At 40.1% G+C, this 27,241-nt stretch overlaps 2 protein-coding genes and 1 non-coding gene across 3 annotated transcripts; 2 read left to right on the forward strand and 1 right to left on the reverse strand.

The window, feature by feature from the left end:
* Nucleotides 1-14,537: 14,537 nt before the first annotated feature.
* On the reverse strand, nt 14,538-16,764 carry LOC114184611 (uncharacterized). Its single transcript, XM_085673432.1, has 3 exons — nt 15,832-16,764; nt 15,377-15,778; nt 14,538-15,137 (listed from the first exon to the last, which is right to left on the reverse strand). Exons 1-3 carry the CDS (start codon nt 16,762-16,764, stop codon nt 14,538-14,540), a joined length of 1,935 nt encoding a protein of 644 aa, XP_085529558.1.
* On the forward strand, nt 16,238-16,344 carry LOC114186431 (small nucleolar RNA R71). The gene has a single exon (XR_003605089.1). It is a non-coding gene; the product is annotated as a small nucleolar RNA R71 (small nucleolar RNA).
* Nucleotides 16,765-26,428: 9,664 nt separating the features above from the next.
* LOC146886412 (uncharacterized) lies at nt 26,429-26,863 on the forward strand. Its single transcript, XM_085673434.1, has one exon. It carries the CDS (start codon nt 26,429-26,431, stop codon nt 26,861-26,863), a length of 435 nt encoding a protein of 144 aa, XP_085529560.1.
* Nucleotides 26,864-27,241: the final 378 nt, after the last annotated feature.

The raw sequence follows: 27,241 nt of genomic DNA on the forward strand, positions 1-27,241 counted from the left end.
AGGTTAATAAATCATAATTTGTTTATTAGGTCGATGTAACCATTAATCAACAGAACTCATTAAACAATGTATTCGAAAGTAATATTTCTATAATCTACTCATCGATAGAAAATAAAATCAAATATTAAAACGTAATTAACATTTGAACATTAATCATTAAGCAATGTATTTTAAACACATATTTTCATAATCTAGAAAATAAAAAAAATAAAACATCTTATTTTCCAATTATAACATATTGTAAAGAACTTTGACATTGATGCTAATTTTGTTACTCTCAACCTGGAAAAAAAATATATGTATTCCTCCAAAGCATGAAGAAGGAATGAGGCAACATAACAATTAAATGTGAGCTACACTTACCAAGGATTTGACATATAGTTGGACTTTGTAGTTACTAATGAAAATTGAAGTTGGACTTTTGAATTACTAAAATACAAATTAAATTAATATTTTAATAAAAAATTAAATTAATATTTTAATAAAAAATTAAAATTAAAAAGCCTAAATAAAAAATAAAATATGGAGTCAACAAATAATACAAAATGCTCATCTTAAATTCCAAAGATAAAGAAGAAAAACTTGGTAATCATTTTAAGAATATGCACACTTTTGATCATTTCAAGAACATGACATTGATAAGTATAAGTATATGTTTTACTTGTAAACATACAATTTTTTTTGTTACTATTAGTATTATTATTATTATTATTAATTATTACTATTATTATTATGGTTAATAATATTCTTATTATTAAATTAAAATAATGTGTTTATGACATCACAGAAAAACATGTATCTTACAAGCTGAAAAAATAGTATTGAAAAAATAAGTGTGTCCTTTCGATATTGAAAAAATATTTACTTCACGGTACTTATAGTGATAACTTATAATCTCAAATGTTCCATACTTATATTTATTGCAACATTATTAAAAGACTATTGAACACACTTTTCAATATATATCTTTATTGCATACATCATGATCATCATAAAGGGGTTATGTGCCTTAGAATGAATTCAAATTGAAGGAGTGTTTGAACACAAAAAAAAAAACAAAGAAAAAAAAGGGAAGAAAAGTTTACTAGACTTAAATCCTAAGTGAGCAATCTAGGAAAATATAAGACAAAAAAAAGAGAGAAAATAATACGAAAAGCAAGGGGGTAGCCTGTAACTTGAATGACTTTTTTCCTTTGAATTAAAATTTTTGAAAGTAAAACAATAATGTTTTTAAATGATGTGTGGTAAAATAATCTTCATTTGTTATCCATTTTGAGCCTATAAAAAGAAATATAAAAATTTCTTTAATAATTCATAATTATCCTAAACAAGGGTCACCCACACTCATTGTTGACATAATATTTGCATCTTTTTCTTCTGACTTGTAGTTTACCAATTTCTTCTGACTTGACAAAATTTAGAAGTAAAAAAAAGGAAGGAAAATTGGGGTGCATCATTAATCAAGGACCCCTGTTTTAAATAACTCTTACATCATTGTTTTGAGCCTTTACTATCCATTTTTTTCACACCCCACATTCGTGAGTACGATACAAGACTAATAAAGTCCATAAAGATCAAAGATTAGTTATTTCTTTTTGAAAACTTTAATTTGGGGGAAAATTATTTGTCATGCTAATAAAAAAAATTGAAAAAGTGTGTTTAGAGATTTACTTTTAAACACTGGAGAGTTTATTTTTGGGTGACATGTTTTCAAAGCTCCAAATTTAGCACAAGCTATCAAGTTAAATCAAAGTCACCCCTATCATTCTTTCATTCTTATTGGACTTCATATCACATTCTCTACTTTGAGCTTAAATCTTGACCTACCATTTATCATTATCCATTACTCTTACTCTGAAATCTGAACAACAGTAGTTGTTTATTTCTTGTTCATACATTATAGTCATTTGTCCTACATTGGGGACATATTAACTTTGATTGTCAGGGTTACATTGGTGCAACTTTTGAAGTTTGTAACACCCCTTTTGAGATGCCACGTGTAAAGATTTTTTTTTTCCAAACCTCAAACCGCATCATTGATACCATCCTATTAAATAGGAAGTTTCCAAATAATTTAATTTCAAAACAACACCTATCAAAATATTAATCTAAAATAACTTTATTCCTCAAAATAAAAATATGGATCAACCCACCAATTAAGTTAAACCGTTAGCATAATTCTTAATACAAATCCTTCAAGTTCAAAAACTCGCAACAACTAATTATTACATTTGTAAGGAACTAATTATCCGCCAAAATTTAAAGGAAAGTCCCAAAAGCATCCCAAAAGCTCCTCACAACTAAGCTTATCCAACTATATATGCACCATCATCTGTTCCTGTATAACCCAAGTTATATGATCATCACAGGTGGAAACCACAACCACAAACATGCAAGGGTGAGCTAACCATTTTACCTATCTCATAACAATTCATATTAACATACAACTCACATAGCACCATCATAATATAACAAACTCATTCAAGATATCAACTACCACATGTTCTAAAACCACAACATGTACCCAACAAGATATTTCCAAAAAGTAATATTAAACATAAAACATGATCGCTTGATTAACCATTGACCCAAAACTCACACACAATTTACCAAAGATGCCATTTGTAAGACCCTTGGAAATTAATTAAATTAATAATTTATTTATTAATAAATGCGGGAGGGAGGAACTTTAATGACATTAAATGTTAATTGGTATAATGTGAAAAAGTACTAGCTCAAGTCGTTGAGAGTATTTAATTGTGTGAGAGGACTTGGATTCAAGTCCTATGTATGCCATTTATGTGTTATTTGGTTTATTATTTTTTTGATAATATGTTTGGGCTTGTTGAGAGATAGTATAATCATAGGATTATAATAATTGTCACTAAATGTGAATTGGCATAATGGTTGTTCTTTAGCCTTATGAGTGGAGGGTCAAGGATTCAAACCTTGATAGACATGAATTAACCTTTATTTTTGATAAACTTAGTTTTGGAGGGAATGTGAAAAGACAAAGGAAAACCTAGTGTAAGGAGAGTTGGAAAGAAGAGTATAAAACATTAATTCAATGATCATTAAGTAGGTATAAAAGGGTGAATTTTCGTTTTGCCACAATTACCTCTCATTAAGCCATTTTCGTCCCTGGTTCAGATTCACACTTGTCGCCCAGGCGACCAGTGCCAGGGTTGAGCGACTTGGTCTCTCGCTCAGGCGAGATTGGCTTGCCTAAGCGAGGTCACGATGAGACTTGTATGTGTTAGGCGCGACTTCTCGTCCAAGCGAGAAATTTTGGTCTTTGAGCGACAGATACTCTCACTTAGGCGAGAATGGCTTGCCTAAGTGAGGTCGCGATGTGGTCTGATGTAGTTTGCATCGAATCCTCATTCAGGCGAGGTCTGTATGTTTTTTAGCGAATGTATGACTCGCTCAGGCGACTCGAACTCGCCTCAGCGAGATGGTGTGGTGCAGCCACTGTTTCATACTTGCTCAAGCGAGGCGGGTTAGCTTGAGGGAGGCTGATGTACTAGCCTGGGCGAAGGTCCCTGGCTTAAGCTAGAATGCTGCAACTTTTATGCTTATGTGTGCTGTTTGAGCTGGTTTGTTTGCTATTTCCTAAGGTATAGGAATTACATGCTTGTGTTTGTGGTGTTTGGGCTTGAAGGACTAAGTCCATAGGATTTTGGGATGTGCTTGGTTTTGAGTCGCGAACGAGGAGTTTGTGATGGGTGGACTACATGCGGAATGTGAACAGTTTAGTTCACTAGAGGTACTCTCATTGGGATGAGTGAGCGAGGGAGTTCGTTTTATGCTCAACTTGAGAATGCTATGAGCGAGGGAGTTCATAGTAGGAAAGGCAGGTATGCGGTCCGGGTCCGAGTGAGGAGTTCGAATGATGGGCAAGGGAGTCTGTGAAGCAGGACTACAAGTGGGATAGGCTTGTAGGTTGGACCACGAGCGAGGAGGGTCGTGGTAGTACATAAAGTCCCAATAATTAAGAGTGCATGCATAAACTCATAGTGTTATGAGTGAGGAATGAATATTTTATTATAAATGATGATTAAGTGATTGTGATTTATCGGGTGGGAGTAATTCATATTTATTTATATCTTTGTGCATAACTCATCCTATCTGTTTGTGTGTGGCGATGATCGGGTAACTTGTTTTCCGGGAGCAGATGATGTTGCAGGTGAGCCAGGATTTACATAATGGCGGAGAGTGGGAACAGTGGCATGGGAATTTTATGAAGCTTGTTATTTAATTTCCATGTAATTTTAATTATCGAATTTTACTGTTTTTCCTGGATCTTTAAATTGTAAAAGGGATTCAGAGTATTTTGACTTTTAATATTTTATGGTGGATGTTTAAGGTTTTAAATTTCTCGCGTTTTGGGAAAATGGTTTACTAATAAATGAGGAATTTATTTATGTCGTTTATTTTATTTATTTCTAAGTAATATCCTACCGGGATGTTACACCATTTCCCATTACTCTCATAGCAAGCCCTGAAGAAGTTTACCGTTTCATATTACTCATATCAAGAGCTCCGACGAAGTATACAACTTCCCAATGTTTATATCGAGCCCAGATGAAGTTTACAACTTCCCATTACTCATATTGAGCCTCGACAAAGTTTACAACTTCCCATTACTCATATCGAGCCTTGGCGAAGTTTACAACTTCCCATTACTAATATCAAGAGGTCCGATCAAGTGCACCCGCAATACAATCACATAGAGTCACTTTTCATTACATTCATGTCCAAGGACACACACTATCTGATCATGATTACACATCACTCGACAATCTCGTGATTATCCACATTCATGATCAATAACCACACATGCACATCAAGGTATTAGAATCACATGTATCACAACACATTGACATCATACCATCATCATAATTATTTTTAACATACATAATTCATCATTCATCATGCCCAACATCCAATTTACTACAAGCAGAGCCTATCAAGATCTAGCACAAGAAAATACCAACACAATATCACCATGAAAAACCAGCATTCATGCGTGACATATACCTACAACTACAGACGTCCAAACTATGATCATATCATTTAAACTAAAGAAAAACATGTTATGAACTAACTGTCAAAATTTTAGCCTAATCTAACAGTTAACGAACATGAAAACTCAGTTTTAAGAAAACTGCGCAACTAGAAAAACAATAGCGCCTAACACCAGCGCTCAGCGCCAGACCTCTCATAAAACTGGTCGGTCAACGCCCAAAATCAGCGTTCAGCGTCAGAACCAACGTTTAGCATCCAACGACGTGTAGGCACATCCAAAATTACGAAAAATAGTGTAATTACACATGATTTTGGTCATTTTAAAGGCACACAACAATAATGGAACATTGTAAAACCCTCTTTTTATTTCTGCCCTAATTTAAAAAGGGTTGCCCCAAATTAGTTGGGCCTAGGGCTAGCCCGTAGGGTGTCCAAAACCCCTAAGGCAGCCTAACCCCTCTCATTCTGCCACACTTTGCAAAGACAGTGCTCTTACCCTCTTTCCTTTCTAATAGAAGCTCTGCTAGGGTTTGGACATTTCCTTCTTCGAGCTCATGCAACTCCATTGTTTCTGCTCACGTAAGTAATTTTTCCTGTGTCTTCTTTGTTTTCAGCTTTGTAGTCTTGAGTCTAACTAGGGTTCACCTTGGTAACCCATTTTGAATGGTTCCACTGTTTTCCAGCTCCCTAAAATGTTCTTGGAGCTGCTGTACTCACTAATGTGGTGTCAGAATCCTCTGCTAAACCCTTTCCAGGTAAGGGAAGCTAGGGTTTCACGTTATTTCTATTTTATACGAATAATGTTTTGTGAAATATGAGAAGAGATTGGGGAAAACGTTAGTTTTTGGTATATTTCTAAGTTAGGGGTTCAAATGTTTATGAAACTATGATATTTGACGTTATATATCATATTCTGGATGCGTCGCACAGTCGTGCAGCGACTGTGTGTGTTTCTAATACGTGCAGTTTTAGTAAAATTGACTTTCCCGACTCATTAACCGTTGGATTGAGCTCAAATTTTGACCTTTGGTTCATAACATGCTATTTTATGATTGCACCGGTTGGATCGTCGATTAGATGTCTGTAGCTTAAAAAATGTGTCACGCATTACTGCAATGATTTTGGTTTTGTGATAATAAATTTTCTTAGGAATTTTGGTGTAAGAATTATAGTTGTGGGTTGTGCTTGATTGTATGGAATTGCAGGTACTTAAATGTTGGCACTCATTTATTTGGGATGAATACTATTTTGTGATATATGTATGTCTTGGTATGCATTTATAAAGTATGAGATGAATGAATTTGCATGAGTGATGTGATTCATGGATTGTGAATGATGAACTTGGATAAATCTTGGCATGCGATTTCAATGAAATGGGTGGTTATATATGTGGTCATGAATTCGATATGAACAATAATGTTACATTGATGGCATGGTATTGGTATGAGGTGAAGTTCTATATCCCCGAATTGGGAAGAATGGGATGGTATGAAATCAACATGGAATATGAATGAGGATGGGTTACAAAGGATGGCGTGAGGTGTTAAATGCATGATCAATATTATTTGTTTGTTTGGAATGTGATTGGTATGTTGTCAGTACGTAACTCCATGATTCTCTAGGTGAGACTTCCTGGTGGTGCTTCAGTGGTCGGGACGTAATTCCATGGCCCCTATTAGTGGGAGTCCATGGTGGTGCCCCATCTATATAATTTGGTAAGGATTCAAGGTAAGGTTGCATCCTGACATTCTAAGGAGTCAGTTAGTCTTACTTAGAGTGGACTGACTCCTATGGTGAGAGTAGTAGGAGGCCTGAAACCCATTAAGGGCTAACCTTGTGTGTGGGGGAATTGATTCATTATAACACTTGTAACACATAGCTCGGGGGTGAGTAGCTCGGGGGTGAGCAGCTCGGGGGTGAGTAGCTCGGGGGTGAGCAAAGGTATCCATCACAAGTGCAAGCATCCGCTGAATCTGACCAGGTTATATGTATTCGGATAAGTCGAGTCGAGTCTTAGTGTATTGGTTTGAAAGTCATAACATGCTTGGGTGTTATATATATAGTTGACTACAAAAGTGTATCTGATTGCATGATGAAATTTATTTTTGTGCTCTAGCGTACTCTACTATTTGTGGTTGTATGTTCCGTGGTGTGGTCTTTTCTTTTGCAATGATCATCAACTTGTTGATATGAGCAGAGGTGAGAACTCCCCGAAATAATCAGGGTGATGGAGGTTCTGCTGCATAGTCTGCTTGGACTGGATCTGTGTCTTTTTGGGCTTTATTCCTGGGCTATGACCCATGTATTAGCTTTCTTCCTTTAATTTCCTTTGGGTTGCTGTTGAATGTTGTAATTGGTATACTTTTGGCATCGTGGTGTGCCTAGGGTTTCGTAGGGGTTGTGTTTAAGACCCTAGGACTGCACTGCTATACTATTTGTGTGTGACATTTCTTTTAATTATGCTTATTAATTAAATGAGACGTTACATTAATGGTATCATAGCAGTTCGTCCTTAGGATGACCTGAGGTTGTAGGTTTGTCATGCCTCGCGGGCATAAGGTTCCAAGTCTAGTCGAGGTTGTTAGTGAAACCAAAAGTTTTAAGAACGGAAAATGTCTTGATAAAGTGATGAGGGTGCACACTCATGACTAGATCAAAGGTTGTTTTTCCTTTCTTAATTCTAATGGTTTGGGAAGGATGGGTAACAGACGAAAGGTTTGGATGTTTGTAGATGATGGAGTGTTGCCTTGTATGTTATAGTTTGTCCTGTTACACCTCTGTGTTTTGTGTCTCGTGTCTGTAGCGATGAACGAAACTTGACCTACTCACCCTTACCAAGATTGGTGGGGCCTAGGAGGAAATCTCTTGTCTCAAAGGTGCGAAGATGTAGAAGATTGTATATTGATAGATGATGAAAGTTGAGTCTTGGTTTAGAGGGCTGAGAAATGATGTTGAAAGTTAAGAAGCAACGCTTTGGGCTGATAGAGAGGTATAAAATCAAGTTCTAAGATCGTACACCACAAGTTTTAGAAGAAGAGTTGAGCTCAAAGATTAGTATATGAGAAGATATCGGTGCGTGCTCATGTGGCAAGGTTTGAGAAATCAACTTGATTTTACACCTTGACAATGTCTAAGGTTGGAAGGGTAACATTGTGGGAGGTTTGAGGTTGAGGGTGGAGGCTGTGAACTGTATATGAAAGGCAGACGTGAAGATGGAAGCTTATGGGAGGCAGAGCTTTGAAGATAAGCCAAATGTGATGATGTTATAGGAGAAGGGAGTATATTAGGAGTTATATACCAGATCAATTCTGAAAGGAGTAGTCGAGTCTTCTCAGCAGTAGTAGTTACCCAAGTTAGGAGGAGAAGGGATGTTCTAAAGTGGCCCACAAAAGAGGAAGTATTGACATTGGATATGAGATGGACGATTTCAAGCATCAGAAGGAGAAGCACATAGTTAAGTTTGTTCTTGTAGGGAAGGACAATTAGTAATGTCACAACACAAGGAAAGGGGAAAGGAAAACAAAAGTTTTTGAGTAGCTATGAGAGTGTTTGCGAGGATTGGCACTAAAGTGGCCAGCACAGGTGATCTAATTTAAAAGATACAAGTTACAAAGGTGGTGATTGGATTATGGGTTTTGGCTTCGCTTAGGGTTCTACACTCTTTGATGTCGCCAATATGGTATATGAGTCATGGTTGTCTGCAAGAAGGAGCTGAGTTTGAGGAGGTGGTTTTTGTTACAGTAGTGACCAAGTGAAGATTCGCTCGGGTGTGTGGTGCCTTCGTGGTGATCAAAACGTTTAAATTCAAAGCCAATTTGAATTGTTTCCTTTGCAAGGTTGGGACATAGTCTCAAGGGTGAATTGGTTATTTTCTCAATCTCATTCCGATGAGTTGAGACGACCAACAAGGTGGTGTTCTTTGATTTAAAAGAGATAAGTTAGTGATTGCGTATGAAGTACGGATCAAACTAAATAGTGAGAGGGGGGGGGGCAGAGTGTCACGTGAATTAGAGTCATCTGATAAAGGAAAGTGAATAATAGACGCAAAGGATCTCGATAGCAGAAGAGTTTGTAGATGTATTCTAAAAGTATTAGAATTTTAACCTTGGTGTGGTAGAGTTCACTTTTGCATTGGTGTCTGAAAGAGGACTTGTTCCAATAATTTCTAATTGGATGGTTCCTACTGAGAATTTGAAGTAAATACGGAAGTTGGGAGATGTTGGAGAAGTAGTGGCTTATACTAAATATAACGACAAGGATGACTACGAGTTTGATGAATCTTAAAGGAGAGTTACTCCCCCCAACCTAGCATCTTGTTTGTCCTCAAGCAAAGTAATATGATGTAACAACCAATCAAAACTCTAATTCTGAAATTGGTTATTGAGAAATCATTTTCACAGTTCCTGACCAGACAACTTTTGCATTCTCAACCACAGATTCAAAATCAGAAGCAAATGGTGAATCCAATTATCAAACAACACTAGGATAAGAGTGCAGCCAATTTTTCAGGAAAACTAATTGTAAGAACAAGTGATGCTAACCAAGGAAATTCTCTTTTAAATCTTACAGGCATGTGTCTCTCTCATTTTCCACTGAATTTCAATAAATCAAAATTGCTAGTCATTTTCAATCCAACCACAAACACACAATCAGCATGGATCTTAAGGTCTTTTCAAGGTTGTAATGAGGCTAGGCTTTCAAGAATAATGGTTTTTCAAGATTACCAAAAGCACAACTTAGAAAAAAGAGCATAGCTACAATTCAAACCCAATTCTACTCTCCATTCCTCACAATTCAGACCTCAATACACCAAGTTTCTTTTTCATTCATAATTCACTCTTATCTCTTTTTGTTCTTTTCTTTTCTTTCCTTTTTTTTGTGTGTAAATATATACATTCCTACATAATACTAAAGAGTGAATTATGATACTCAGCCCTTTTCTTCCTTAAGTTCAATTCTACCAACCAATTACCCTTACAATTGAAAAATGCACCTATGCTCTCTATCCCTAAGTGTGCAAAGGGAAAGGATAATAATTCAATTTAAGGTTAAGGTGCATAATTCAAACAATTAGGCTCAAATGGGCTATCATCAAAGGATGATTATTTACAAGTTGGCTATTTGGCACTGAGTTATAAATTCAACAAAATTGCCTTAATCATTTCCATGCTTCAAATGTGATGTTATCAAATGAAAACTCAAGCAATATCAACTTGTCAACAAATAGTGGAAACACTCAAGCTGTTTAAGGATTCACACACTCACTGGGTTTTTTGGTTTATTTCCTTGGTATCTCACTTGTTGTTACAACTGATTTTCTTGACTAACTATCCAACACTAATATCCTAATCCTATTTAATTATGAATTCAACCAAAATTTTCCTTTTTCACCTCTGTGTTCAGTTCACTCAGTTGTTCTAGACTAAGGATACTTACTGAAATCAGATTTCTCTTTAACCAATTTCCTCAAGAAAGATTTTCAAAATGATTCCCAAAAAATTTTAGCTGTCTCTAAGTATTATGCACAAAATACTAAGCCAAAAAGTAAAGTTAAACAGTTAATTAACTAGATAATATAGCATTCTAGCCAAAACAACTAAAGCAAAATAGTAGTAATTACATAAATACTGCAAAATACTAAAAGAAAAAGAACAATGAAACCGTATTTATAAAGTTCTGAAGGGTGGAATGGTGCTGTGAATCAATCCCCTCCAAAATCAATCTCCTCCTCAATGTCTGCTCCATCTGTGTCAGCAGTAAAGTCATCTCTGTCTGCAGCTCCTGATGGTCCCTCACCTGCAGCAGGTCCACTTCCCCCCGGGAAAATAGGACTGTCCCCAGGCCACTGTAGATAAGTCAAGAATTCTGGTGGAGTCATGCCTGGGTATGGTCCGCGAACATTCTGATAGAGGTACTCTTGAAGGTGGAGTTGTCCTCTATGAATGGAAGCATTTTGCTGGTGGGTGTGCTCCATCTGCAACCTCAGATATCTCATTTGCTCAAGCAATTCATTATTCATGTTGAGATGAGGTTGCTGTGTGGGTCCTGTTTGTTGTTCTTCCATAGCAGGTTGGTCTTCAGCTGGTTGTTCCAGCTGGGGCTCTCCTGGCTGCTCCAAGTCCTCTGGGTGGGTACAAAAGTGTTCAATGAATCTCTTGGTGATTGAAGGTCGTATCTTTTCAGTTAACTCTACCTCCACCCCTTGATCTTGGCAAAGAGCTGTGATCAAAGCCGGAAAACCCAAAGCACCTTTTGCCTTGTCATTCCTAGTGTTGACTTCGTATCTCACAAATTTGTGGATTTCTTCAGAGATAATTATTGGCAATGTCAACAGTCAGATCCTCCCTCATTATGCAATAAAGGAGATGACATCTAGGGACGTTCAAGTCTGACACGTGGCCAATGGGCACTATGTTTGCAAGTAAGAATGTGGTCCAGACTTGGGCTAAGTTTTTTATATCTCCTCTTAGAATTCTGAGAGGATTTCTAGTGGGCCCGACTTGATAAGATCGGTTGGCAACGCATATAAGGAGTGCCACTTCATTTTCATCATAAGGTTCATGACTCATCCTTCTTCTTATGATGTCACAGCGTTGCCCTGGTTCTAGAGGTAGTGGATTACCAAGGAATTCACTTATGGCTCCTCAATCATAATTGACCCACCTCCCCCTAACTTTAGACCTCTTTTCACCAGGATTGTCCTCAGAATAGGAATTTGTATAAAACTCTCTGACAATCTCTGGATCAAATTTGGGAAGCGGGTCAGCCAACTTCATCCAATTCCTCCTGATAAGGCCATTCAAGAATGGGTCATATTCGTCCGGGAGTAGAACCACCTTTCTTTCTTTGATAAAGACCCAGTTCTTTATCTTCTCATACCGTTCTTCTCTTTCCGGGTCTCTAAACAGGTTATTGTTTGGCCTTTCAGGAGAATGGCTACTTGCACGTCTTCTCCTCTTCCCTTTATTGGGTTTAGTAGCGGGAAGTCTAGATGTTGTCTTTGTTCTAGCCATTGACCTGCAAGGATGAAAATTAACCCACCAAAATCATGCCAAGTCAGCTTTTACAAACTTAAATGACCAACCAAGAACAAAATTAAGTCAAGCATTTCGTCAAACAGCTTGGATGCACTCTTAAAATATGAAATTTTTGAACCAATTCGTGCATAAACAACCTACATTACTCTGTTACAGCATCAATTTATATTAATTTTCACAATATAAACGCACAATGCAGCAAACAAAACATGGGCACTACCTAGGGTTTGCAAGAGCACAAAAACATGACTATGCTTGGTGAAATTGAAGAGAAAGAAAAGTAGAACTTACCTTGAAGAGGAATTAGCAAAGGAAGGAAGAAATTTGTGAGCTAAAATGCAGAGAAAAGAGTGAGTGAAGGTGCGCCCAGAATGAGAAAGAGAGAATGTAAGTGAGAGTTGTGAGCGAGGGTTTGGGGAAAGAAAAGTGAGTGAGTTCTGCCCTTGTCCCTCACTTAAGCGCGATTTCTCGCTTAAGCGACGCAGCCTCGCTTAAGCGAGATGAGCATGTGCAGAAACCTTAAAGAGTCTTGCGCAGGCGAGACTGTTTCGCCCAAAACACCCCTGGCATAGGGCATTCTCGCCCAGGCGAGACACTACTCGCCTAAGCGAGTATATGAGCAAAATTTGTTGGCTCAGGTTCTGCATATCTCGCCCAGGCGAGACATGTTTAGCTTGGGTGAGATTTCGTGCAGTTTTGGAAAACTCTGATTTTGCCACTTTTCAAATTTTTTCTTAACTTTCACTCACTTGATTCATGATCCTTTCAATCCAAATAACTCAAAAACACACATCAAACCATACTTCAATCAATTCTCTATCATTCCAAAAGGTTTCACATCAACAAACTAAAAATCAAGCTATCAAACTCAAATTTCACAATTTGGCCAAAACAAGGCAATTTTTAGCATTTGATGATCTCAATTCTAGCACCAAAACTCATTCCCATGCTTAAAATACCAGTTTTGTTTGAAAACAACCAAAATTGCATGGTTTGCCTTATTGAGATGATTGGATGCTAAAATTCACCTTTTGACACACAAACATAGAGCTATAAACACAAACACATAATTACATACACAAACATATTTAATCACAAAAGATGAAATTGAAGTGCAATAACATAATTAAAACACTAGGTTACCTCCCAAGAAGCGCTTGTTTAACGTCACGAGCCTGACGCCTGTTTCATTTAAGGTTCATCCAGTTGAATGATTGTGGCGAGCCTATCAATCTCACCACCAAGATAGGGCTTCAACCTTTGCCCCTTTACAACCCAGCTCCTTTTAGATTCAGGATCCTCTAGCTCAATGGCTCCATAGGGTTTCACATCTTTGACAAGAAATGGTCCTGACCACTTTGATTTTAGCTTTCTAGGGAATAATCTCAACCTGGAATTGAACTATAACACTGATTGGCCCGGATAAAATTCTCTTTTGAGAATTTTCTAGTCATGATAAGCTTTCATCTTTTCCTTGTAGAGCTTAGAGGACTCATAAGCGCTGAGTCTCCTTTCCTCCAATTTTGGCAGCTATAATTTTCTTTTTTCTCCTGCTGCCTTATCATCATGAACACCAGCTATAGCCTTTTTTAAAGGGTTTTCTTTTGTCACTTGCTTCTGGTGGAGCTCCAAAGGTGCATGAAGAGCTCCATGTGCAGCGAAAATGGATGAAGGAATGGAGGCAAGTTGGAAGGCACTTGCAAGCAATGGAAGGTGAAAAAGGTGATAGGATTTCCTAATCTATGCTAGCCTAAGGAAGGTGGCTAGAGGTAGAGAGAGGAAATCTCTAGAAAGTGGTGACTCTCAAAGGCAATAGAGGGAGGAGTGCTCTCAACTCAAGTTGCATCTATTGCTTAAAATTTCAAGAGTGTCTACAAATGAGTGAAATTTTGGCTTTTATATGAAGCCATTTACACATGAGAAAGGAGAGCCATTAGATGGAGTGGGCCTTGATCTTGGCCCTTAGATCAAGCTTGGAGAAGAAGGCTTGATCTTGGCCATTGGATGATGCCTTGGAAAAGGAGGAAGCATTCCTAACCCTTGGATGCTTTGGATCCATAAGGTGTAGGAAGAAGTGTTGACTTCCACTTAGTCCACCTTGGCTCTTTTGATAGCTCATGGCCAAATCTCCTATTGGGCTTAGTCAAGCCCAATTTTATCAATTGAACTACTCATTGTTTGACTTATTATTCTAGAAAGCAAGGCCTAAACAATGGGCCAATCTTATTGCTATTCTATTGCTCTTTGATACACCTCTTCAAATCTTCATATCTTCTTTGGCCAATGTGAAGAGTGTGAGAAGCCCATGTGGGTTTGGACCATCTTGAATGAAGCCCAATTGGATCTTTTTGAACATGCCTCTTGTTATTGGGCCTCTTGATGGGCTTGGGCTTGAGATGCATGTGGGCCATGGATTGGGCCTTGTGCATGATTTGGGCCTAGGCGTTGCCCAAGCTATAAGCCTTATTGGGATCACATCAGCTTCCTAGTTGATAAAAAAGTTTCATCTATCACATCCACTTTGAAACATTGTTGTTTGTCTTTAGTGTGTTGCATTGCCTCAAATACATTAAAGTTGACTTCATCATCCTGCACTCTGACCTTCAGTTTGGTATCATCAACATCAATAATGACCTTGGCTGTTTTCATGAAAGGTCTTCCCAGTATCAGAGGAACTTCAATGTCTTCCTCAATATCCATCACAACAAAATCGACTGGAAATATGAATTTGTCAACTTTAACTAAAACATCTTGTGCCACTCCATATGGATTCTTCAAAGATTTGTCAGCTAATTGCAATGTCATCCTTGTAGGCTTTACTTCCAGATCTCCTATTCTTCGTAGCATAGACAGAGGCATCAAATTTATACTTGCACCTAAGTCGAGCAATGCTTTATCTGCTGGCAATGTTCCAATTGTGACTGGAATTTTGAAGCTCCCAGGGTCTTTGGATTTCTGAGGTAATGATTTCTGGATTGTAGCACTGCACCCTGCTTCCAGCTCCACTATCTCTTCAGAAAATCTTCTTTTCTTTGTTAGGAGCTCTTTCATGAATTTTGCATAAGTTGGCATCTGCTCCATAGCATCCAAAAAAGGAATATTAATCTGTAGTCGCTTGAAAATATCCATGAACCTTGCAAACTGTCTCTCCTTGTCCTTTTTCGAAGGGTTTTGAGGGTATGAAAGGTTTTTCAACTGGGGTACCTATTTCTCACCCTTCTCCCTCTTTTTCTCCTTATTTTTATTTTTTTCTTCTTTTTCTTCTCTTCTATTTACAAACTCTCTTTTATTTTGTTCTTCCTCTCCCTCACACTCATTTTCTTCTTTCTCTCTAGTTCCTCCAACACCTCCTCCTCTACAACCAGGTTGTCTCCAATCCCTCTTCCCACAATTTTACCACTTCTGGTAGTAATTGAATTACAGTGCTCCTTCGGATTAGTCTGAGTGTTGGCTGAAAATTGACCTGCTTGCTGATCTGATAATTGCTTACCCAATTGTCCAAGCTGTATTTCAAGATTTCTGATTGAAGCTTCTGTATATTTCTGATTGGTCAAAGAAGCTTGCATAAACTTTTCTAGAGTATCCTCTAGTTTAGTTGTTCTGTCATGCACAGAAGGATACTGTTGTTGTTGCTGTTGGTAAGGAGGTTGTCTGTTTGAAGGACCAGCATCTGGCTTCCATCCAAAATTCTGATTTTGATTATTTCTCCACCCCTGTGAAAGTTATTATTATTGGAGAAATTTCCTGGTCTTCCTTGGTTACTCACGTATTGAACTTCTCCTTGTGAGCTACTTTGATAAGAACAATGACCATTTGGATGATCGCCTCCGCAAAAGTCACATCTCATGGGTTGTTGACTAGGAGAAGATTGCACAACTTGCAACTGCTCTAGTAATTTAGACATCTGCTTCGTCAGTGCTTCAATCTGTTGAGTCAGAATTTTATTCTGAGCTAAGATCGCATCTGTAGTACTAAGATCAAGCACTCCCTTCCTCTGAATAGTTTGCCTATTATGTTGAGCTTGATGATCTGTGGATGCTAATGCCTCAATGATTCTTGTTGCTTGCTCCGCATCTACACTCATCATTGTTCCACCTGCTGCTGCATCTAATATCATCTTAGTGTCAGGCCTCAAACCATTGCAGAATATGTTCAGCTGAGCAATATCTTCAAATCCGTGATTTGGGCATTTCCTCAATAAGGAATTGAACCGCTCCCAATCTTCACAGAATGGATCATCTGGTCCTTGCCTAAACGTTGAAATATCAGCTTTGGCTTTGATGTAGCGAGATGGTGGAAAGAATCTGTTCAAGAATTTCTCTTCAACATCCTTCCAGCTGTTCAAACTCTGATTTGGATGTGACTTAAGCCATTCCTTTGCTTTACCTGCCAAAGAAAAAGGAAACAAACGCATGTATACATGCTCAAGATCTCCTTCTTGAAAGCCCATGGTTCCTATCAATTCATAGAACGTAGAAAGGTGAGTATATGGATCTTCATTATCCATTCCAGTGAATTGATGAGAACTGATCAAGCTGAGGAAGGCTGGCTTCATCTCCAAAGTTTTGGTGGTGGGTGGTATTGCTATGCTAGAAAAATATCTTGGCCCTTGCTGCATAGCATATCTCCAAGTGTCTTTCTGGCTGGAGCTGGTCTTTGATTCTCCATGTTTTCTGATTGAGATGTGATGGAAGTACATGAAGATTCTTCCCTTGTCTTTCCTTGCTTCCTTTTGCTTTTGCCTCTTGTCCTTCTAGCTATCTTTTCTATCTCTGGGTCAAATGCTAATCGATCTTCAGGAACCTGACATCTTAAGAGCATAAATCAAAATAGCTCAAGCAAGGATTAGTACAAAGGAAAAATTTAATAAGCTATCTAATAAAGAAAAATATACACAAAGTTGGATGAGATAACTAGAAATTTCAAAAGAACACCGTTCCCCGGCAACAGTGCCAAAAATACTTGTTGGTCTTTTGGCAAGCGTACCAAAAGTCAACTGTAGTATAATGATTTAAAGTAGGAGTGTCGAACCCACGAGGAACGGATTCAGTGAAAATTAATAATTATCTCAATCAGCATATGTACAAAGATTTTAATTTGACTTGACATTAACTATTGCATAAAATGAATACAATAAAAGCGGAAAAGTTTAGAAAAATACAGTAAAAGAAACTGGGATTGAATTTCATCTATCTCCTTTGTCTGTAATCTGGATGAATATAATATATAACATCTGAAAATACTAATATTGATGCACACTCAAAATTCATTTATACCGATCCCTCGCTATAAAATTCATAAGATTAGTTCCCTGAATATTGATTCCTCACATATTCAACAAACTATCCAGCATTAGGATCGAGTGTTAAAAGCAATTGATATATTGAGATCTATTCCTAGCATCACAGTATATCAAGTATCATTGTTCAAATCAGATTTTCAGAAATACTTTCTAGTCAGATCTAAAAATCAAAATCAAAATCAAAACATCTATTGATCAGATAGAAGTAAGCATTAAGAGTAGAACAATAATACTAATATTGAGTAAAACAGAAATGCTATATATAAATATCACCAGATTATATCCAAGTTCGAGTAGATTACATTCAATCCCAAAGGAGAAGATTAGCCACTCATGGTAGCTATCAAATCCTAAGAACTAAAGAAGAAGAAGAAGAAATATGATCTGTGTTATGCTCTTGGTAGCAGCTCTGCAGCACGGATGCACTCCTCTTCCAAAATCTTTAGCTGCCTTCACTTCCTGATGCACGGAAAATTTATACCCACGAAGGTCTCGCTCAAGCTACCTAAGTCTCGCTTGAGCGAGACAACATTTTTCATCCTAAAGAAAGCCTCTCGCTTGGGCGAGACATGCTGAAGCCAACATCTCGCTTAGGCGAGCAAGAGTACTTCGAGCTGAAGAAAGGATCTTGCTTAGGCGAGATTGGCAGCATCTGATCTCGCTTGGGCGAGAATGGCGGCAAGAGAGGGTCTCCACTGCATGATCGCTCGCTTAAGCGAGGTCCTGCGTTGCTTATGCAAGAATGGCGGCAATGGCTTTAGCTTAGGCGAGCATGCTTTGGTTTTGAGTGACCTTGACAGCATTTCTTCCCTATTTTCTCTGTTTCTTGCTTTCTCCTTTGCTCATCTTAAGTTCTTTCCTTTCTCTACTCTATTGTACCTGAAATTTACACAAAACAGGGATCAAGTGACTTCTTTTCAACAAAAACTTGGAAGCTCATTCTTTTCTAGATTTAGAGAGAATCAATCATGATATAAACATAAATTAAGAACATAAGTGCCCTCATTTCATATGAAAATTACTCATTTTTGGCACTTATCAAGGAAGTGGGAGGATAGACTGTTCAAGGGTAAACGTTGGATAAGGGAGGATAGACTTTTTGGCCTATGGTTTTAAGGGGGTGGAAACATGATGAAGGTAAGAAATTTCAAACAAGTTAGTGGTATCATCAAGGTTTAGCTGCGAGTTTTCCAAGTGTGAAAAGAGTCCTTAGAATGTTCGAGAGGAGTATTGACAAAGGTCGGAGTGACTAGTAAGACATATGGTTTAAAAAGGGTGGATGCGATGTTGAGAAAATAGGATGTTAAGTCTATAAACAGGGGAGTCAAAAGGGTTTTGCAAGTTCCATTGAAGTTTTGGAGGAAGGTTTCTCAGCGATGATTGATTCCTTGTCACGGCAGACATGAAAGGATCATCATTTTGAGTAAATAGATAAGTAACTTTGTGTGTTGATTAGGGTAGCGCAACATGATGACGACAAGTGATACTTATGAAGGGTAAGAGGTGCGTGAAAAGAACTATCTTACTCACGACCTAAAGTATTACTACGACAACTAGTTCTTGTTGAACAACTAACGTGTCATTCTTATGAGTATCAATTAAAGATGTTCAGAGAATAATTTAGAGTTGGAATTATGGGGTTACTTAGAGAAAGTTGTGCAAAAGTAGTAGGAGATGGTTTGAGTTATGATTTCAAGCTAGAGTGCCAACTTGGAATTGAGAAAGTGAGAGTAGATGTTTAGCCAGGGAATGGAATTCAAGATCCGTGATTTGACGAGTTAAAAGTAAGGGTTGATCGAGAAACATAAGTGCTTGGGTTGGAAAGAGAATGTGTGAGGAGATTTCATTAGTTTAGTCATCCGACTAGAATTAGTGAGTCTCTCAACAAGGTTGGGGAAAAAGCAATTCAGAAAAATCTTGGTTGAAAAGTATATTAGAATTGATAGGCATAAATCAAACTAAAAATTTCAAGTCAAGGAAAGACATGGTTCTAAGGCTTTTGTGGAAGGATGGTTACAAGTTAGTAGATCAGAAATGAAGGTGAGATGCCGAAATGAATTTGGTGGTTGTTAAAGCGGGAAATGTAATTTGGAAATGGAATGACTTACTTGTGGATTTTGCTACCATTGGTTGAGGTAGTACAGAATGCAAGATGTTATGAGTGTCTTTATGCGTAAAAGTGGTCAAGAGAGCTGATGGTGAGGTAGTAGGCCAGAACTCAATAGTGATCAAGTCAGTGGAGTGATGCATAAAGGAGCGAACAAGGTGACGGGAAGTGATAACGAACATGCTTTAGTTTGAGACTTAAAGTGATATGAGACTTTGATAAAAACCTACAAGAGGTATGGGAGAGCATATGGTGGGTGAGTCAGTATATCAGATACAAGTTAGTTGGGCAAGTATGAGGGAGCAATCTCAGTGTTAAGGTTGCAAGTTGGAAGTTAGTTCGAGTGTAGTGACTAACCCAATTTACATTGTTGGACACATATCGCATAGCACAAAGGTAAAGTTTTCGGTGACTATAGGTGTTGGAGTCATCAAATCTGTCATGTCTAGGTGGTGGTTGTCGGAGGGCGTGAGGAAAAAGCGATTTTCTTTCTATCCCATCGAAGAATTTTCGAGGACAAAAATTTTTGTTGTTGGGGAGAATGTAAAACCCTATTTTTATTTCTGCCCTAATTTAAAAAGGGCTGCCCCAAATTAGTTGGGCATAGGGCTGGCCCATAGGGTTGGCCCATAGGGTGTCCAAAGCCCCTAAGGCAGCCTAACCCCTCTCATTCTGCCACACTTTGCAAAGACAATGTTCTTACCCTCTTTCCCTTCTAGTAAAAGCTCTGCTAGGGTTTGGACATTTCCCTCTTCGAGCTCATGCAACTCCATTGTTTCTGCTCACGTAACTAATTTTTCCTGTGTCTTCATTGTTTTCAGCTTTGTAGTCTTGAGTCTACCTAGGGTTCACCTTGGCAACCCATTTTGAATGGTTCCACTATTTTCCAACTCCCTAAAATGTTCTTGGAGCTGTTGTACTCACTAATGTGGTGTTAGAATCCTCTGCTAAACCCTTTCCAGGTAAGGGAAGCTAGGGTTTCATGTTATTTCTATTTTATACGAATAATGTTTTGTGAAATATGAGAAGAGATTGGGGAAAACGTTAGTTTTTGGTATATTTCTAAGTTAGGGTTCAAATGTTCATGAAACTGTGATATTTGACGTTATTTATCGTATTCTGGATTCGTCGCACAGTCGCTGAGCAAGTGCCTTTGGTCGTTGGGCGACTGTGTGTGTTTCTAATACGCGCAGTTTTAGTAAAATTGACTTTCCCTACTCATTAACCGTTGGATTGAGCTCAAATTTTGACATTTGGTTCATAACATGCTATTTTATGGTTTGATTGGTTGGATCGTCAATTAGATATCTGTAGCTTGAAAATTGTGTCACGCATTACTACAATGATTTTGGTTTTGTGATAATAATTTTTCTTAGGAATTTTGGTGTAAGAATTATGGTAGACGGTTGTGCTTGATTGTATGGAATTGCAGGTACTTAAATGTTGGCACTCATTTATTTGGGATGAATACTATTTTGTGATATATGTATGTCTTGGTATGAATTTATAAAGTATGAGATGAATGAATTTGCATGAGTGATGTGATTCATGAATTGTGAATGATGAACTTGGATAAATCTTGTCATGCGATTTCAATGAAATGGGTGGTTATATATGTGGTCATGAATTTGGTATGAACAATAAGGTTACATTGATTGCATGGTGTCCCAACCGCACATAAGCATATGGTCTCGACACCCCTAAGTCTATTCGTCACTTCTCTCCTTAAGACTGGGAGGCTGATGTCCCAACCACACCTAAGTATACGACCTTGGCAAAACCTGACCACATACCCTATACCAGGTACCCCTTCTACAATAGGCGACCCTTAACAAACATCTGGGCCATATACCCTCCACCAGATATTGGGCCAGAAAGCCCATGTCAGGTAGGACCCACAGGTAAAAAAGGTATAAATAGCACACTGTTCTATGCATTGATTACGCATTAAATATTCTTTGAAACCACTGACATCACCAGCACTGACTTTGGCATCGAAGTGTCTTTTACAAGCACACCTACATCGTGACCAGAGTCCCTTGGAACTAGAAGATTCATCCAACAACTCAACACCGCAGCCGTCCACCAGACTTGTGAAGTACAACTTGGTCCCCTAAGAACAATTGGCGCCCACCGTGGAGCCTGAAGATTATTTCGCAAGTTCAGCATACCATGGTGTCCACAAGAAGTAGACCAGCTGAAGTACCCACTAGACCCCCCATGATGGAAGTGGCGGGCGCCGGTCCCTCATCTGACATATCTCGCATTTTGGAAGCTCAGGCTAGAATGCAACAAGAGTTCGCAGAATATAAAAAAAGGAATGTAGACGAAATGGAAGCCCTAAGAGAAGAGAACTCACGACTCAAGAGGAAGATTGAAGCAGACAAGGCGGTGGGAGGACCTGGGATCGTCCCTTCTAGGGCAGACCCCCCACCTGCCACTAAAGAAGAAAATGAATACAAGCCCCCGGGCCACACTACTGGTGGCAACTACAGCCCTTTCGCTTCCCGAAGAAACCGTAGGCACCTGTTTGTCGACGAAATCGTAGAAACGTCACTCCCTCATAAGTGGAAGGCTCCAACCGTCACCTACGATGGCACTACTGACCCATACGAGTTCATATCAATCTATACCAACCAGGTCGCCCTCTATTCGACTGACGACGCCGTCCTGTGCAAATCCTTTTCTGTTGCGCTCAGAGGATCGGCGTTAGAATGGTTCATGAGCCTACAACCCTACACTATAGATTCCTTCAACACACTTACCACTTCTTTCACCACCCAGTTCGACACCAGCCGCCGACACGATCTCACATCCATGTCGCTCTTGAACCTAAGACAGGAGGAAGGAGAGTCCCTTCATACTTTCATTGACAGATTCGGTGTAATCGCCATGAAGATCAAGGATCTCACCCCAAACTTAATACTGCATTATATGGTAATGGCACTAAGGCCAGGACCATTTGCTGATGAGCTCGCCATGCGCTCGCCGCTGGGAATGCATGAACTACGAAAGAGAGCATCGATGTTTATCAGAGTCGAAGAGATGCAGCATTACCAAGATAGGTTCTGGGCCCCCAACCCATCTAGAGGCCAAGAGGGCCGGCAGGGAACTCGTGGGACGGGAGCCGGTCCGCCCCAAAGAAAGGAAACAAGCCAGATTCTCTAACTACACCCCCTCAATGCTCCCAAATCCCGCATTCTTGACGAAGTGCTATAGGCAGAACTTATTGCCCCACCTAAGAGATTTTAGAACCCACCAAATGCCGACCTCAACAAATACTACCATTACCATCGAAACAATGGTCACACAACAGAGGAGTGCGAGACCCTCCGTGATAAGATAGAAGAGCTTGTACGCATCGGACACCTGCGACACTATGTTAAGAACACGGTCGAAGGGAACCCCAGGCCCCAGTACGAGAAATACCCGCACAAAAACATTTCGCGAAGGGATGACCCATGGAGCGAACCAAGGGAACCCAGGCGTGAACCCAAAAGAAACACAAACGCTGAGCGAAGAAGGGAGGAACCATCATAAGGAGGAAGACGCCCAGAAGAAAGACCCCCCCTGAGAGGGACGATAAACACCATATCAGGAGGGTTTGCCGGAGGCGGATGCTGCTCCTCCAGAAAAAAGCACCTAAGGGCAGTCCAGTCTCTCCACGCTATCTCAAGGGCACCGAGGAGACGGATGCCACCCATCACCTTCATCGACTCTGACTTTCAAGGAGTCGACCCCAACCAAGACGACCTCGTGGTCATAACCGTAGAACTTGAAGACTTCGTGGTAAAGAAAATGTTGATCGACCAAGGCAGTTCAGTAGATGTCATTTACTGGAAAACTTTCCTACAACTGCAGATCCCTGCTGAAGAACTAACCCCTTATGACGAACCTATATACGGATTTTCTGGAGAAAGGGTGCCGACCTGAGGATATGTGGACCTTCACACTACCTTCGGAGAAGGAAGACAAACCAGAACGATCCCGATTTGATATCTCATAGTAGACGCCCATACTTCATACAATATGTTGTTAGGGCGCCCCTCTCTCAACTCGCTGGGAGCCGTAGTTTCCACGCCACACCTCGCCCTAAAGTTCCCCTCAACATCTAGAGATATCATAACCGTCCACGGTGACCAGAAGGCGCCACAGAATGCTATATGGCCAGCCTAAAGCTTCCATACCCCCATCTCACGACCAATAACGTCGAAAAAACACAAGCTGCGATCGTTGTCCAAGAAGAAGATCTCGACCCTCGAATCAATAATGAGGCAAGAATCGAACCAGTGGGAGAAACCAAGCCTTTACCATTAGACCAACTAGACCACTCCCTGCAAATAGGGACCACAATGGAGAGCGAGGGGGAGAAAGCGATAGAAAATACCCTCAAACAGAATGCGGATCTCTTCGCCTGGACAGCCGCAAACCTACCCGGTGTCGACCCTAGGATCGCCGCGCATAGGCTCTCCGTGTTCAAAGAAGCTAAACCCATCTCCCAAAAGAAAAGGAAACTGGGGGAAGAACGAAGACAGGCTGCTAAGTGCGAGGCATAAAAGTTAATGAAAGTAGGCTTCGTTGGAGAGGCGCGGTACACTACCTGGCTAGCGAACGTCGTTCTTGTTAAAAAACAGAACAACAAATGGCGTATGTGCGTCGACTACACGGACTTGAACAAAGCATGCCCCAAAGACGCTTACCCATTACCTAACATAGACCGCCTGGTAGATGGAGCCGCCGGAAGTGGCACCCTCAGCTTCCTAGACACATACTCTAGGTACAACCAGATACTGATGGCAGAAGATGACGCGATCAAAACCGCTCTCATTACAAAGGAGGGAAGCCTCTACTATAAGGTCATGCCCTTCGGGCTCAAAAATGCGGGCGCTACCTACCAAAGGCTAATGGACAGGATTTTCAAACCCCTACTCGGTAACAGCGTCGAAGTGTAAGTCGATGACATAGTGGTTAAGTCCCCCAACCCCACCCAGCACGCCTTGGATCTCGCTGAAGTTTTCAACGCCATATGGAGGTACAACTTGCGCCTCAATCCGGAAAAATGCACCTTTGGAGTTGACAGAGGTAAATTCCTAGGATTCATGTTAACCCGACGTGGCATCAAAGCAAACCGATGCCAGGCCATCATCAGCATGCGCAGCCCCACCAACGTTAAAGAAGTACAAAGACTTGTTGGACGACTGACAACCATTACACGTTTCCTCCTCAAGCTTGCGGACAAAACCAAGCCTATGATAAACCTGCTCAAGAAGTCCGCCAAGTTCGAAAACGCAACATGCCAAGAAAACTTTGACCAACTGAAACTATTGCTAGCCACACCACCAATCCTAAACAAACCACAGTTCGGTTCCCCCTTGTTAGTATACATCCTAAACTCGTGCAAGAATTTGACGGCACGCAACAACCCATCTACTTCACCAGTCGCATACTTCAAGATCCTGAGACGAGGTACCAAATGGTCGAAAAGATAACACTCGCACTAATCACAGCGGCACGGTGACTCCGACCATACTTCCAAACACACCCAATTATCGTCAAGATGGACTACCCTATTCAAAAAATTCTCTAAATGCCAGACTTAGCAGGAAGACTTTCATCTTGGTCCGTTGAGCTATCCGAGTTCAGTATCAAATACGAACCTCACGGCCCCATCAAGGCACAATGCCTGGTGGACTTTACAAATGATTTACAACCACAAGAACCCACATATGAATGGTGGATCATGCATGTTGACGAATCATCCAACACAAGAGGAGCCGGCGCCGGAATCGTCCTCGAAGGCCCAAGAGGCATACTCATTGAACAATCCCTCTACTTCACTTTCAAAACTTCAAACAACCAGGCAGAATACGAAGCCATTGTGGCAGGACTGCACCTAGCTCTTGAAATGGAAGTCAAACGCTTGTTATGTAAAGCTGATTCCAAACTCACCGTCGGACACCTCAATGGTGAATACCAAGTCAAAGATGACCTCCTATCCCAATACTACCACCTGGCAATGAACTTGATAGAAAAACTCGAAGAATTCAAGATCGAACATGTACCTCAAAGCGACAATGTCAAAGCCGACCTCTTGTCAAAACTTGCAAGCACGAAAAAGAAGGGTCGCTACAGGTCCCTACTACAGCAAGTACTCACTATCCCATCCATACAAGCACACGCGGAATGCTTTGAGGTCACCACTCAAGAGTCCTGGATGAGTCCCTTCATCACATATCTCGAAACAGGCAAGATACCTGCCAACCAAGAGACATGATGGGCCAGGAAAGCGGCAAGATACATGCTGATAGCTGGAAAACTCTATAGAAGAGGCTTCAGCAAACCCCTACTCAGGGGCATCATGAACGATAAAGCATCCTACGTCATGAAGGAGATACATGAAGACACATGTGGATACCACTCGGGCCCGAAAACAATGGCGGCAAGAATCCTCCGGGTAGGATACTTCTGGCCCACAATGGAACAAGATTGCACCAATTTTGTCAAGAAATGCCAACCCTGCCAACAACACGGACCCTTCCCCCACCTACACCGAGAACCACTCCATCACATAACGTCACCCTGGCCATTCTCCAAATGGGGAATGGATATAGTAGGACCATTCAACCCCGGAAAAGGACAAGTTAAGTTTCTCCTAGTCGCGGTAGATTACCTCTCCAAGTGGATTGAGGCTGAACCGCTCGCAAACATTACGGCCAAATAAGTCCAACGATTCTCTTGGAAAAACATCATTTGCCAGTACGGGATACCCCACACTGTAATCACGGACTACGGGAGACAATTCATTAACAAGGGCCTCGCAGAGTTCTACCAAAACCTCAACATTCAGCACATTACGAGCTCGGTTGAACATCCGCAAACTAACGGCCAAGCAGAAGCCGCGAACAAGGTCATCCTCAACCAATTAAAGAGAAGGCTCGATACTGCCAAAGGAAAATGGCCGAAAGAACTCACGGAAGTACTATGGGCATACAGGTGCACCCCCAATCCTCTACTAAGGAAACTCCATACAGCTTAGTCTATGGCACTGATGTAATGATACCTGTCGAAATCGGGGAAACTTCCATCCGTCAAACTCACTTTGAACCCATCCCCAACGAAGCATGCATGAACACACACCTCGACCTGCTCGTAGAATGGAGAGAGCGAGCGCACATCCAAGACATGGCTACCAAACTTCGAGCAACAAGAAAGTACAACTCAAAACTCGACCCCCGGTCCTTTCACAAAGGAGATTTAGTCTGGCGGCTGACAAGTAAAGCGCGGAAACATCAAGAGGTAGGCAACGACGCGTACCGACTAGAGCGACTATCGGGAGACCCTATCCCCAACACTTGGAATGCCTCCCATTTAAAATTTTATTTTAGTTAAGTCATGTATTATCTCGTCACTGTAATCAAAGATGTACTTCATAACTTGGTATTTTTCCCTAAGGAGGGTTTTGGCCAGGCAGATTTTAATGAGGCATCTACCAGTAATGAAAGTTCGACGATTACAACCATTCCTTGAATTGCACAAGCTCTCGGCCTCTAATCTAAGAGCCACCGGATGTCGTCTAACCAACATCTCCTAGCCTCTAATCTCAGAGCCGTTGGTCGAACACAACTAACCACTTCCCAACCTCTACTCTAAGAGTCGCTGGTCGAAGGCCACTAATCATTTCTCGTTTCGATCTAAGAATCGCCAACCATAATAACAACCGGAAACATGGGGAACCACCCTACAAAGTATAACAACGAAAAAACACAA

This window comes from Vigna unguiculata, chromosome 5 (assembly GCF_037176805.1).
Source record: "Vigna unguiculata cultivar grain cowpea cultivar isolate G323 ecotype 2 chromosome 5, ASM3717680v1, whole genome shotgun sequence".
Lineage (NCBI taxonomy): Eukaryota > Viridiplantae > Streptophyta > Magnoliopsida > Fabales > Fabaceae > Vigna > Vigna unguiculata.

What these genes read in the sequence shown, in the direction of transcription:
- LOC114184611 (XM_085673432.1), bottom strand. Translation starts at nt 16,764, where the DNA reads ATGTACTTCCATCACATCTCAATCAGAAAACATGGAGAATCAAAGACC. An exon ending in CACAAGGAGAAGTTCAATAC is followed by an intron (nt 15,779 to 15,831) that starts GTGAGTAACCAA and finishes TAACTTTCACAG; the next exon opens with GGGTGGAGAAATAATCAAAA. An exon ending in AGAGAAAGAAGAAAATGAGT is followed by an intron (nt 15,138 to 15,376) that starts GTGAGGGAGAGG and finishes GCTATGGAGCAG; the next exon opens with ATGCCAACTTATGCAAAATT.
- LOC146886412 (XM_085673434.1), top strand. Translation starts at nt 26,429, where the DNA reads ATGGCCGAAAGAACTCACGGAAGTACTATGGGCATACAGGTGCACCCC.